This window comes from Chenopodium quinoa, unplaced genomic scaffold (genome assembly GCF_001683475.1).
Source record: "Chenopodium quinoa cultivar QQ74 unplaced genomic scaffold, ASM168347v1, whole genome shotgun sequence".
Lineage (NCBI taxonomy): Eukaryota > Viridiplantae > Streptophyta > Magnoliopsida > Caryophyllales > Amaranthaceae > Chenopodium > Chenopodium quinoa.
Genome location: NW_018743616.1, coordinates 3149781 through 3165306, shown reverse-complemented (window position 1 = coordinate 3165306; position 15526 = coordinate 3149781). Strand labels below are relative to the sequence as shown.

Sequence of the window (15526 nt, the reverse complement as noted above, 5' to 3'; positions counted from 1 at the left end):
TTGAAAATTTTAAAATCAAAACATCATTTGACAGGTGAGGTGGATTTTGGGAAGAATAAAGTAGAAATGGATCAAATAAGGTGGCTAACTGGGTATTAGGTGTGGATGGATATCCAAGTAGGTGGTGAGATGAGATAAATTTCATTTTAAAATCGGTATGGTAGAGGGTATACGAAATATAAATTTGTACCTACCAAGAATAATGGGATCGAGATAAGGATATAGTTTTGGGGTAGGGATAATTGGATGAAGAAGGAGGGACCAATATTCGCATCCAACCCGTCCTATTAACATCTCTATTCCCTAAATATGCTGATAAATATATATCTAAAACTAATCCGTCCTCGATTTTATAATAACATGATCAAATTTCAAATGACCCGATAAAATCCGAATCCAATATAACCTGGCTCAAATCACACACCTGATTTGACAACTCTACGTACCGGCCAACTTAAAAGACTGGATCCATATTCCTTAACCTTAATACGTGTGCAAGTATAAGATGCACCAACAGTCCAACACTTCTTCATTGAACGGTTGAACCCACTTTGGTGATTGCTTGCAAAACACAAACCCAACACAAAGAGAGCCATTTTTGCCAGATTCCTCTGCGCTCATCTTCCTTCTTTTTACGCGCACACACAGAAAAGGAGAGAGAAAACTTTCAATGGCGGAGAAGCCAGAAGCAGTGAAGGTTTTATACTGCGGTGTATGTGGTTTACCTGCAGAATACTGTGAATTTGGACCTGAATTTGAAAAATGCAAACCCTGGTTGATCCAAAATGCTCCTGATATCTACCCTGATCTTATTAAAGGTAGTAATTTTTCTCTAATTCCATCTTTTTTAATGCCCCCAATTGATTGTTCTTCCGATTAATGGGTATTTTTTTAATTGAAATTTGATTATGTTCTAGCTATTGACAAACCCCACAAAAACCCATTGATTGTAAGCAGAAAGTTTCAATCTTTTGATTCTGGGTGTTTTTCAATAATCTAATTTCTGGCAATAGAAAAAAAAAACCCAGAAAATTCTGGGCATAAAGTTTTCAATTTTTCATAAAATAAAAGAAAAAAAAAGGTTATTGATTGTGTTCTGTCTATTTTAATTGTCAATTAATAGTCTTTTTTTTTCCCCTTTAATGTGATTATTCAGAGAGCGGTGGCAATGAAGTTGATAAGGTATCTGATCAGATGCAGTCCACTTCAATTTCTGCTGGTAACACACTGTCCAAGCTACTTAGTTGTGGAAGCTATTGTTATAAATTTTCCTGTTTTATCTGTTATTAAATGTACTCATTGATTTGCTCTGTTGGTTTTTGACTATTAATGCATCTTATGCTAGTTTTTTTGTGACTTGTAATTTTAATTTCTCATTGTTGGACTGCTCATGTAGCCTATGTAGTAAATTAATAGAATGGTGATAAAGTATGATGTATTCTATGGTTTGAGTGTAGTGTGTAGTTTAAATATGGTTTCTCGAGTATATCCGAATTCGAAGGCATCAAATTTTCTCGGGCATCCACTTTGATGTCACAGTATAGAATAACCAGTTCAAGACCTCAGTGTTGGTGCAAAATACAATAGCTTGGACTTCTATGAAATTTTGAGGATTTGTAATATTGTAGATTTGTAGGTAGAAATTTGGTAATGAAATTTATCCCCCTTTGATTGGTTAGGCGCACTTCATCCTGTCATCTATGTTGTGTATTTGTTTGAGATTTCGGTTATCTTTAGCCTCTTTTATGTGGTCCTTATTCTCGGTGATGAAGGCTCAACTCTTCTCATGTTTGACCTATAATCAAATTTACAATACCCAATGTAGACACTCAACAGAAATAGTCACTTTCTTATTATCAGGATTCGCAATTGAAGCTTCTCGTAAGGACAAGGAAACTGATTAGGAGTTGAATGAAAGAAACTAAGAAAGAAACAAACGATTCTGATTCCACTAGCTTTACATATGAAGTGTGCCCCCTAAGCTCTTGGGCATAATTTAGAGCAATCATCTCATGGCTCTCCCTAGAGCCCATAACTTGAGCTTTGAGATCAACTTATTCTAGGAGTACCAATGCCATCTATTTCTCATTGGTGGTTTTAAAAGTGCTTGGCTGTGCAAATTGATGGCTGCTGCACATAGGCATAGAATGTGTGTTAGTAGAGTGCCATCTCTTTTGTTCTTCCTCAATTTATAAAATAAAAGGTGTAGTGGGCGTTCATTTTGGGAAGCAATAATTTTTTCTCTCATTTTGAACTTTGCTTGTCCTCTTTATTGGTTATCGTTATTATCCCCGATTAAAATTTTTTATCTGTTGCTAAATTTTGCTCTTTGTTTGAAAGCAAAATTTCTGAAAAACTTATTGATCTCATTAAAATTCCCTTTTCTTCCTGGAAAGCAAGAGCATTTGTCCATAAAAGATATGAATATGTCATGTATTTTTGACATTACATTAGGCTTTGTTGACTTATAACGATATGTATGGAAAACTCTTGGTCTTTCGAAAACAATTTGCTGGATGTTTAGCACTTATCATACTTTTACCACGTCAAGTAGTTTACTGTTTTTCCATGTGATTTGTGAACCTGAGTTATATATTTTGGCATATTGGTTTCTTGCATCATTCCAAAAGTGACTAATAAGTATTCACTCTAAATTGATGTATATTAAATGCTATTGTATTTCCTTAATGATATATAGGATATTTCTTGTCTACAACATTTCCTTATTCGATTAGCTTGTGCAGGTGGCTCTTCAACATCTCAACCAGAAGAAGTAAAAAGACTTCCTGGCGGGAAAGTGAAGAAGAAAGTAAGAAATTAGAATTTACCCTTATTTTATTTCTTAATAGTGATGCTACTTACGTGTAACATGGATTTTATAACTATACAATGATGAGCTATGAAATCTCTTTGGGTACACAACTTTATTGGCTGAGGGGCTAACATGCTCAGATTATTTTTTTGTACATGCTATAAAGATGAACCATTGTTACCTAATCTATCCATACCCCCCCCCCCCACCCTTCTGAATTGCAAACTGAAAAAGGCAGATCATACTAGCAAATTGGCAATTTTTGGCTCACTATATCAATTAAATAAAGTATTGCTAACCTGCACCAAATCTCATGCTAGAAAATTAGGTAACATTGGAACAAACTATAAATAATGTCTCATATTTTATTTATTTGAGTTTCTTTATATGTTTCTTAAGTTTTGGAGTGGTGAATGAGTATGGATATCCTATGATGCAAGGGAATTGGACATGAGTCATGTTGTTTTGTTTATCTTGAAGCAAACAGAATAAGCTGTAACAATTCATCATGAAGAACTAATCCTAGTTGAATTCAGTAGTGGGAGATATAAGAGTTAGATTTTGTTTATCTATCTGTTTGAAGCTGAACAGAATAATGGATGATGGCTTTTCCTACTAATTGCTGTCAAGGATGAATTACCAATTGATAGTTTTTACCTTTTGTTTATGGTTTATTTGGATTCCTCACATATCAGATCTACAATGTTTGAAATGCATTAGTTTGGTTTAGCTATTAGCCTCATGCCTTCCTCTGGTTATGTTGACTGGCTCAGATAGACCCCTCAATTAAAATGCATGCTTCAGTTAACAAATCAAATGGCTTCCCCAGTATATCTTCATCTATGATATCTCTATTTTTGGTCAAGGGTGTTCATCTGGTTGGCGTAGGGTGATTGGGGTCTTGGGATTTCATGGACCTAACAATCAACTTTTGAAGAACCACCATATATAATACTACATTACTACCTATTTTGAACGATAACAATAGGGGATGAGGGTTACAAAGGGAAACATACCACTTTGTTATAGATTGTAAGATTGATGGGTGGGTGATTATTGATTCTCTATGTTCCAAGTGGAAAGTTTTTAATATTCTTCTAGTCCTCCTTTGTAGGGGAGAGGCTTATGAGAATTGTTAATGCCGTTGCCTATCACAGCCTTTACCTCACCTAACAGTTACATCATTGCCCTCCTTTCTTCCATTTTGATAGTAAGACCTGTCATAAGTATAATTATGTTAGGTAAAGTCTATCCACACTATCCAAGTCTGGGTATGATCTGGAGTACGGATCGAACCCTGAAGGGGCATGTATGAATTTGGTATTGTTTTCTTTCTACACCTTGTGGATCAATTTATGAGTTAGATGACTCAATCAACAAAAATCCCAAATGTAGGTGCTATATGTGATGAACCAAGATCTATTAACTAAAGGCCTAATCTGTGAAACCAACAATTCATTCATATAATTCGTTAAGGATTTCCTTGTGGGTAGAAGAGTGTATTCACCTGTGTATATCCAGGGCCCTTATTCTCTGCTCCCTTCGTCCTTTACTCTCCCTGTCTTAACCTCAACAGCTGATAGAAGCCTGAATTCAGCAATATTTTGTGTTATTGTGCTGGTCCTTCTGAATTTTAGTGTGTGGCTGTCTTCCTTCTCTCCTCCACTGTTCTCCTGCTATCTGCTCATACTTTGATTTGATGAAGTCCATCTGTCCATGGACCTTGCCCTTTATCAGGCCATGAATCTTATGAAAGCAATCTTCTTAATATCTAGCAGACTAGCACCTGTTTTAATGTTTTTTCTTTAATTTTCAATATATCTTGCTTGCTTATGGTTGATGTTTGAAGAAGCCTTTTCCTTTCACTTTATTCTAGCGTTGAATCTTTGAGAAGGAATGAAATATTTAGTTTGATTTTATTTTTCCAGCTTTGCTTCATAGATATGTACTTACCGGCTTTACCCCTCCTTTCTTGATCTCCATTCACAATAATGCAATTGATGGTGATGCAGACATATTTAAATGAAATGGTGGTTGATTATGATTATAGGCTAGGTTGACTCTTCTAAGACTACAGCTTATATTTTTTACATTGCTCAGCTTTTCAATTCCTATGCTTACAATATACACAACACACATGTGAAGTGTTTGCCTGTATTAAATAAATAGAGCACTTTTGTATCTTGGATAAATGAACTTCAAGTAGGAGGTGGATGCTTGTCTAAGCTAATAGAGAATCATGTAGATGAATCTCGTGCTTGTTTTCTGAGGATATTTGCCTTTAATGCTTTTTTTTACAGTCATTAAGTTAGCACCAGTTTGGGCCACTGCTGTATATTTACAATAGCAATTCTTGTTCTTTTTATTACAATTGGTCTGGTGTGGAGTTGTGCAGCTTGTTTTTGAGTTTGGTTTGCATTAACACACTAACTCTATTTTTTTTTTGCTTGTAGGACAAGAAAGAAGTTATTATTGAGAAGGTTGTACGGAATAAACGAAAATGTATCACTACTGTGAAAGGATTGGAACTTTTTGGTGAGATTTTCTGCTTGGATATTACTTGAACTAGATTAGTCCCGTGTGTTGGACGATTTAAATAGCTAGTGTATTATTTGGTTAAAATACTAGTCATTATTCTTTATTCGAAAAATGTAGTTATAATCTCATTAAATAATTTTTTTTGAAAGAAGTATTTATTTAATAGGAAAAAATAGGGAAAAAAGGATGATGTCAAAAATAGTTTAGGTGGGAATTTATTTTCATAAGAACTTGACATGTGTTAATCAATGATATTAGCATGGCTTATTTTAGCTATAGTTAATAGATATTGTTGCATATGCAATTTACAATTGAGTGATTTCATGTGCAAGTTAAACAGGTTGAAGCTCCCTTGACTAACTCGATCACCTATAACTAACAATAACTGGCGTGTTACTATAGTTTAATGATGTTTATCTGTATTGCTTATTTTATTAGAACTATCGTTGAAGAATTTTGATTAGATAACCTTTTTCTGTCCTTGCTTTTATTTAGATTTTTTCAATTCCTAGCTTTCTAGTACATTGATATTTCCAACTGCTAGTTCAAATTTTGCCAACTAGATACTCGCCTATACATATATAAATAAAATTTCAAAAATATCTAGGTAGATGTTAATGACTGTCATATGATCTCGCTTCAAAAGTCAAAACTCAACATGAATCAGACTTATTCAATTACATGGATTCATCTTGCTGACCTGTTTGTTATTATGTGTTTGATTCTTTTTGGCTTTTAGTAGTAGTTAATTCATTGTCAGTATGGGTTCTGTATGCTAATTTTGTTGAATTTTTCAGGTGTCAAACTCAGTGATGCTTCAAAAAAGCTGGGGAAAAAGTTTGCTACTGGAGCGTCCGTTGTTAAGGTCATATGATTTTTAATGATAGATAATTTATTCGCCTTGCTCAGAGCTCACCTACTTAATAATTAAATCCTGTGGCTGATCTATTTCAGGGACCAACGGAGAAGGAGCAAATTGATGTTCAAGGGGATATAGCCTATGATATTGTGGATTTTATTACAGACACTTGGGCTGATGTAATATACTGTTCAACCATTCTTCCTTAGTTTTGCTCTTACCTTATAATTTGTTGCATGCTGAGCGCCTGAGCGGCAATGCAAGTTCATAGAAATTATACCTTTTCATTTCTGTGCTCTTTTTTGGTATCAGTCATGCAACGATTATTGGATGTTTAACATTTTGGTGTTAGAGTGGGCTTAACATGCCTTCCTTGCTCTCGTGCCTTAACAATACCTATTCCCTTTGAACATTTTGATTTCAATTTTTTGCACCTGGTGATCTTCTTGGTTGTCTTCTCTTTCTAAATAAATCTGTTATTACCTCGCATTGTTTGTTGCACCAGTTTCAAAATGGTATCGTGAGACTTTCTTCATTATGCGCATTTCCCCTATTAATATTTCTACCTTCCTTTCCATTTATCTAATTTTTTTCTTCTGTATTGCAGGTACCAGAAACTTCAATTTTCTTCATCGAGGATGGAAAGAAGGTTCCAGCAGCTTGAATCTGAAAGCGAGATGGGAAACTGAGAAGTTCAATGGGCTGTTACTTCAATACATGCTTAGTACCTTGCAAAACAGGAATCAAGTGTAGTTCATGTGGGGGTATCTGCACAGGAGGTTTGTTTTTTTCTTTTTCCTTGTATTCCGGCGATAGTTGCCCCCTTGTATTTCACGTTCAAATTTTACATCTTTTTTTGGTGAATTATATTTAACAAGTATCCTATCTGTTTAAAGATGTATGCTAGTAGCTGCAATAGTTTTTCTTATTTTTTTTATTTTATATCTTTATTGTGAGGTATATTGAAAATTGTTGAACCTTGTACAACTTGTTTGCATCAATAACAGTTATATACCACTGTGATTGTAACTAGAAAACTTAACCTTGAATCCAAGTGACCGTCTCTCATTTCTTTCTAAATGATCGGATTCATCAGAATTATGTTAGGTCTTGTTCGTTGTGAATTTTCATGGGTTGGTATTATTAGCCTGTAATTATGTTAAATTTGTAGCATATAGAATGGTTTATGAAGTTGTACAACTACAAGGCATATAGGATGATTTATAGAATGGTTTATGTTAAATTAGTAGCATATAGTATATGAACAACAATTTATGAAGTTAGACAAGGTTTATCACTTACGTAGTAGTTTGTAAATAAATAAATAATCCACCTGCAAGTTTGTGAGCTGTGACAAATCTCTAATAGACTTTGAAAACTAGACTTAATTCATTTATGGTTACAACAAATCAATAGACCTTATCGTTGAAAAAGGTAATCGCAGCGTTGTAATAGGGCAATTGAATCATACCACCGGTTGAACTTAGGTATAATTTATTTTATCATATTTACTCGTTTATATGAAATGGGCAAATTTTTTTGTTTGCTCACTTGTAAAATGTTTTTTTTCCCCCTCATATATACAATAAGAGTAAAGAGTAAAGACCTATATTTCTTCTCCTCTCTCAAAATTCATAAGACATATTTTCTCTCTTTAAATCGGTTTATATACTCTATCACGCTTCCTCTTATGAGAGCCCATCGGGTTTGAAGTGTGGAAGTAGCATGGGCCCTACTATACCCAGCGTTTAATATTCCACTTTGAAAGTGGACCAACTCAACCATAAGCTTAGGAATATGTTTTTATACTCTATCACGCCCCCTCATACGAGAGTTCGTTGGACTTGAAGTGTGGATGCAACATGGGCCATTTTCATACCCAATGCTCAATATTCCACTTGAAAGTGGGGGTGGATGAGATTCGATCCCGTGACATTTGTGTCAAGTTGGCTCTTATATCATGTTATAGGACCAACTCAACCGGTTGAAGCCCAGGATCGGTTTATATACTTTATCAACAGCCTCTGGTCAATGGAACAATGTAGGCAAGGGAAGTCGCAAAATGAATCTGTAACTTTGGGAAAAGGATTGGCTCTGAGGGCTGGGCACGGGGGTCCTAGTCCCGAACCCGTCGGATGTCGGCGGATTGCTCGAGCTGCTTTCGTGGCGAGAGCGGGTCACCGTGTGCCGCCCGGGGGACAGACTGGGAACGGTCCCTTCGGGGGCCTTCCTCGAGCGTCGAACAGTCACCTTTGGTACGGACAAGGGGAATCGGACTGTTTAATTAAAACAAAGCATTGCGATGGTCCATGCGGATGTTAAAGCAATGTGATTTCTGCCAGTGCAATGTCAAAGTGAAAAAAATTCAACCAAGCACGGGTAAACGGCAGGAGTAACTTTAACTCTCTTAAGGTAGCCAAATGTCAAGCTTAAACTTTTAGTTGAGATGGTCATTTAACAAAATTCATAAGACCCATATTATTTCTATAAATTCATTCCCGAATAGGACTCTTTGTTCTCCTATTTCATCCTCTAAATTCCTAAGACTAATCTTTTTCTTTCTTGATGAGAATATTCTATTTCAAGTTTGAATTTTTTTCCCCCTCCACTTCTCTTTTGATTTTTTCTTTTTTTCTTCTTTAATGTTGTGAGCCTGTGAAATTTTGTAGCTTAATGAACAATTTGAAATTTATTTACAGGTATTAATTTTATTTTTTTTTCTTCTATATTATAAATAATACTTTATTTGTAAAAATGAGCAGTCTTTTTTTTTTTTTTTTTTTTTGAATGCAGAAGATTAGCAAATGTTTCTGCTCATTTGCAGAAAATAAAGCAAAATTGTCCACGCACTTCTTTTCCCTCCTTTCATTCCATTCTAACAATGAATTTTTTTTGGTGTTCCACCCGGTTTACGCTTTGGGTTAATCCGAATTTGTGGATCAGTTATGAGTGGTTAGGTTTTAGTCTCCTCCCAATTGTTGTTGCGGGGGTTCGAACACACGATCCTCCCTACCAAATGTAGTTCCAATCACCACTATACCAACAACCAATTAGTATTCTAACAATGGATTATGAATAGACAAAAGTGCTTCTGTATCACCTTAACAATAACAATAATAATTCTAAAAATTTAAACCAAGCAAAGTATACCATTCAAACAAGCCTTAGTGAGATATCACCTTTTTTTTCTTTAAATTTTGATTGAAATCTTGCTTTCTTTAGTTAATTACTCTGTTCATTAACAATTATGGTTAATTTCACATCTTTCCGCATTAGACAATAAGGAAACCAAGGGTTACTCAAGGTCAACTTGCAATTTGGATAGGCCGAGATAAGAAAAATAAAATCAAATATGTTCAGATCAAACAAGAAAAAGTTTATTGTTGAATAAAAAGGTTTAAACAAGCTCGATTTACAACTATAATAGTAATTTCATATAACATCAAATATCTTCAAATTTTGGAAAACTTTGATGTTTTGTCTTACAGGTTTTTTTTTTTTAATAAATTTATTTTAGTGTTTTGTCTGACAATTTATACATCAATTCTAGCACATAAAACTATCGATTTGAGCAAAATCCATTACTTTACTAGATATGGGAGCAAATTAAAAGATGAAAACAAAAATTCTCAACTTATTATGAGATCACCTGGGCCAAGATTCTAAAAATCTGCAATTCAATCAGCGTATGAACAAAGGACATCGTATATATTTTACCAGATTCTTTAATTTGTATGTCCTCTCTTTTATGGAATTGATGACAGACTGTAACAAGCCAATGTATGTCATAAACCAGCATTTTTCGCACTGAATCTCCTAACATCAAAATATGTGCACTTTTTTTTGTCAATTTAATTGTTGTACGAGTAGTCAAGTACTACGACAAGGAGCAAAACTTTTATAACAAGGTGCACCTGGATATATGGAAGAATTTTCAAACAATTGATAAAAGAAGACTGAAATTAAAAACAATGTTCGATAAAAATTCAAGATATTGATATTTTATAACACTCCTTTGTTCTACAATACCAAGTACCATAGACCATAGTACGGAGTAATTGTTATGGATTGTTTTTTTATTTATTTATTTATTTATTTATGTATACCAGATTGTCATATTTTCACGAAGTAATATTTTACAAAAACATATTATTTTGAAGAAAAGTTGGTACTTAGTATATACATTCAATGTACTATTCATCTGAGAACATATGGAAATCATAAGGATAATGTTTTACCATACTTAATAAATATCGAAAGACAAGGTGAAGGGCAATGGTTCGCATTCCTTTTAGCATGCATCCACTCAAAGAGATAAATTATTTGCTACTTGCAGAGTTGTAGATTATGAATATTATCAAGAACAATATTTAAATACAAGTGTAATTGTACTCAAATTAAGGTACTAAATCTATTCAAAAAAAAAAAAGGTGGGGGGGGGGGGGGTGGCGGTGCTATATAATTAAAAATGAATGAATATTGCTTCCATTCAAATTGAACCAATTTTGAAAAGAATTATGACTTAAATTATTTAATTTAAATTTTATTTTTTATTTTTTATTTTTTTTTGAATTTACATAACTTAATAAGGTATGAGACATTGAGACAAGCTATCTATTACCCTACAAGAGACAATAATGAATATGATTTATATTAAATATACTCGAACAAAATGTTGATAAAACTAGATTTTACAAGATTTTTTACTAGATTTTGAAGTTTTGAAATAAATTAATCGAGTAGTTAATGTATGATTTGATTGGATTTTGAAGATTTTGCAAGATATTCACCCATGTGAAAATTCATGAGTCTCAAAACCTTATCCTTTCATAATTGATTATAATAGACCAAAAAAATCATCTTTGAAAGAGAATGTTCAAAGTTCAAAGAGAAAGTGATCAATGTAATCGGGTTAGTTGTGTTGAATGTTTTCCATGTTCAAACTAACAAAGGAGTCAAAACAACGCATGTTTTTCTTCCCCTAGCTAGTTACTAGTTAGTTGTGTTGAACGTTTTCTATGTTTAATTCTCCTAGCTAGTACACCATAGTCTAATACGTCCTCAGCTTAATTTTAGTTGCAATGTTTTTAATCTTGATTATCTTTGATAATATAATAATTATGTGAGATTTTGTTAGATTCATCTCAAAATCAAAGTTGATATTTATACATATAAGTAACTAAATTAATGTTTGATATTGAAAAATGGCACAGGTGATGAAGATAGAAACTATGCAATACAAAGTCAATAGAGAATATATTTGTGTTGATTATGTATTTATTTATAGTCGTTATTAGTAAAGGAAATTTATCTTTTTACACGAATTATATAATTACGAAGTATGATTTATAAAATATCATCGACTGCATGCATGATCCCCATATTCCTTAACTCATAAAAGTTTCTCGTCTTATGTCTTGATTTATTTCTCAAGTGTATATGTGAATGATCTTTTCGACTAAAACTTTCCTATTATAACCAAGCAAGCTTGGTGAAATTGGAAAATAACTCACCTTGTAAGTTGTAAATTTAATGTCACAATTCGAGCTCTACCAACTATATATGCTTAGGAATAGGGGAATTCTCTCACCTCCCTTCTCTACTCTCAAGCATTGACCAGCGTAGCTAGGTTGACAGATTTGTGAGAGGTGTTCCCAAACTAATTTGGAGGGTATATAAAAATAGTGGTTAGTATTTCTTGATGAAGTAAGTAGGACATATTTCTATCAAAATCTATCTTGACCAATACAAATGATGAATTCGTTTTGCTTAGATGTCAATTGTCACTAGTACAATTGACAGTTTGACAACACTCTATGAAACATAATTTTCCGAGAGCAACATCCAACTTGTACATGCACCAATAATGTACGTCTTTCTTACTTCGTATTAATTAAAACGCAAAAAAAAAAAAAAAAAAAAAAAAAATGGAAAGTCACTAAGCTATGTATCTATCATATTCATACGACACATAACATCATATACTTCAAGCTTCATAAATGTTACTTTTAATTTTTATAACTAAAAAATTGACGAAATAAGTTTTACTAATTACATCCAACACTATAATTGATGTCATTAAAAAAAATATACTCGTATATATCGGACATATAATTTATGCATGCTATCAATGCTCTATTATTTTCTTATCTTTTTTACATTTCAAGTTGTACTTGGTACGTCAAGAATTGCATATAACTCAGCCTCATAATCATAATTACTAATAGGTGAAAATTCAACAAAACTTTCCCAGCATAATCATAATGTAAATGGAGATAGTCCATTTTACACAAATGCACGTGTGAGTAAAAGATCAAATTATTGATAGATAAAAAGTTCCATTAAGCAAACATATAGAGGTAATTAAACTTAAAAGCTTCTTTTTTCTACCATTATTTGCACGCTAGATGTGATCATTTATAGTATAGAGAGGCTTTCTTTTTGTCGAGAAAACAGCATAATAATAATGCATGTCAACTTTTTAGACGTAGAAAATTTTGTTAACATTCTAATTAAGTCATGAATCCAGCACACAACCTAGCTCACACACACACGCTCAATCGGAACACTAGTAGAAAGTGGCTATGTATGTTCCCTCTTGTTTAGCTAGCTTTCATCATTGTGTCTTGTAATAGTAATTGATGTAATGGTCTTAACTACGTGCGGCCTCTTTTGCCTTTAATTTGCTTGCCTTATTCGCAAGCAGCTAATTAATTGTCGTCCTAAATCTATTCTTAACCTAAAATCCAGCTAAAAAAAAGTTCTTGAATTTCTCTTATTGGTAGTTAACTCATTCGTTGTTAATGGTTTAACAACATTATTGTAGGTGATCATACCCCAATATTTAAACTTACGTTATGTTCATCAACTTGGTGTTAATTTAATTTAGATATTTCTCTAGAGACCCGTCAAATTTCACTAGTCCGACCTTGTCCACAACTAAAAATATATAGTTTGTTTATTACGCTTGTCATATTTGAACTATTGAAAAACAAAGTTTTGGAGGGAGACACGCAAAGTGAGAGCCTAGCGTCTTCTAGGTTTAATCTTCACAATAATAGCGATGAAAACCCTTTTTTCATTGCTCTGCCCATGGGTTATCTTGGCGGCTAAGAGCTAGAAGAAAATGCGTCAAAAGAGTAGCCATCAATTCAACTATGCATTGAATTGAACTATCTTGGACGTTAATTATGTTGGTGGAAAACGTTACATTCAAACAATACTATAGCTTGGTGAATGGTGATGTATTCATGTATCCCCCCGTCTAGCAACACAAATTAAAATTACAATTACATTTCTTATTGACCTTCTATTTCATACCACACATATTAGTCAACAATCTAAAAACTATTTGGCTTAATTAATAAGATGGTTTTAAACATGATTATTATTGTTTAGTAAGAATAGTAACTATTGTTCGTTAGATTAGAATTATATTCCTTCAATTATGAAAGAGTGATAAGATCAGTGTGTGAGGAATGATGTGATCGCTGATAGAAACATATTGTAAACTATTGGCGCACCGTTAGGCCAAGAGCTGGTCCCGTTAGCCCCAAACTTACTAGAAATTATATACTTCGATATAATACAAAATTGATAAAGTTTAAACCTAATGTAATTGAAATTTATTTATTTTCTACTTTTACAATAAGTTAGTTGACCTTAAACCTATGATTGACTTAATTAGCCCATCAAACTGAAAGACTCATTACCCCAACCTAACCTCAACTAAAAAAAATACGGAGTATGAACGAACATGGACACACAAGTTTGGAGTATGGACATTCCTTATAATAAATTAAGAATACACATAATTTTACTCAGTATTTCATTACGAGTAGTACTATTATTCACTATTGACTAATGAGATTGACTATATACCCAAATAAAAGAGACAAGATTGTAATTGTAATTTTTAGGTCATAAACTCTTTGAGAATATTCTTGTCAGAAATTGGGGAGAGGTGAAATTAGGTTAAACATCAAATCACGAGGGATTTAGAGATATCATGCCAGATTGCTAGCTGGCAGCAGCCGTAGGTTGCTTCTTAAAGCACAGGATCATTGCTCACAGTTTTCCTTATGTTTCATACGCATGTTATTAAAATATGGTAAATCTTATAGGTTAAAAATAAATAAATAAATAAATAAATAAATAATCAACCTTTTCGTCTTTACTTGATTATGAAGTTGGCAATTGTTGAATATAGAAAGAAAATTTACACCCTTGAATAATTTTACACTATTCTTGTGGGGAAAATTATTTAGCACAAACTAGCCTTAATTACTTTAGATGTATGGTTTTGAATAGAAGAGATATTTTTAAAATATTAAATATTATTCTCCGTAACATCTTTTTAATTTTCAATATAAAATGCAACTAACCTGATTATCATATTATTGCCGTACTTTAATTTATTATTATCGTATATATCAAACCAATTGTTGTTAGTACTATGAGTGTATTGTCCCTTTTTTGGGATAAAGGGATTTTTTATTTATTTATGCAATTTCAATTTATCAAAAAACAGTGCTAATTGATAACAAAAAGACTTGTGTGGACCTGATCCACAATAATATTATTGTGGACCAAAGGTCTATACACACGCAACTGACATTATATTGAACATAGTGACCATTATTTTTAACATAGTAACCTTATTTTTAACATAGTAACCTTTATTAAAACTACTACAACGTTTAATAATATTGTGAACTTGAAATACGACGCTATTACCCTAATTTTAGCATAGTAGCCTTTATTATTCATATTGATCAGTATATAAAATATTTCATTACAAAAATAACCACTTAGGCCTATATATTACCAAAATGATTTTTATTTCAACATAGTGACTTTTTTAAAATTATAGTGACCTTTTTTTGTTAATAAAACAACCATACTTTCTCTAATATTAGTGGTCCACAATAAATTAGTGTGAACCAGGTCCATTTAAGAATTTGTAAATTGATAAATCTATGTTCTCGATCTCCACCTTACTTAATGTCTAAAGTTACTGAAATAATTTTCTAGATACATTATTCACATGATGTCATATCTAGGTATAGATTATTCACCGAAGTTAATTAAATTCAGGTTAACAAAACCTAACCTCAAATAAATTAAATATACTTTTTTGTGTGACTCTACTTTTTCAATTATATAGAGGATTAGGGAAACAATAATTATAATTAAAACTTAATTCACAATATACTAATGCTAGGATATATACTAGATGGGTCAAGAGATCATGGTATAAACATAACTTTATAGATTTGCATGTAGGCATTAATGCACACAAAATCTATGGAATGTAG

At 32.7% G+C, this 15526-nt stretch overlaps 1 protein-coding gene across 1 annotated transcript; it reads left to right on the top strand.

Moving 5' to 3' along the window:
* The first annotated feature begins 513 nt into the window (after positions 1 to 513).
* Positions 514 to 7246, top strand: LOC110683077 (translation machinery-associated protein 22-like). Its single transcript, XM_021859422.1, has 7 exons — positions 514 to 818; positions 1157 to 1219; positions 2745 to 2809; positions 5266 to 5347; positions 6148 to 6215; positions 6305 to 6388; positions 6817 to 7246. The coding sequence occupies exons 1-7, from the start codon at positions 671 to 673 to the stop codon at positions 6871 to 6873; spliced, it is 567 nt and encodes a 188-aa protein (XP_021715114.1). The 5' UTR covers positions 514 to 670; the 3' UTR covers positions 6874 to 7246.
* Positions 7247 to 15526: the final 8280 nt, after the last annotated feature.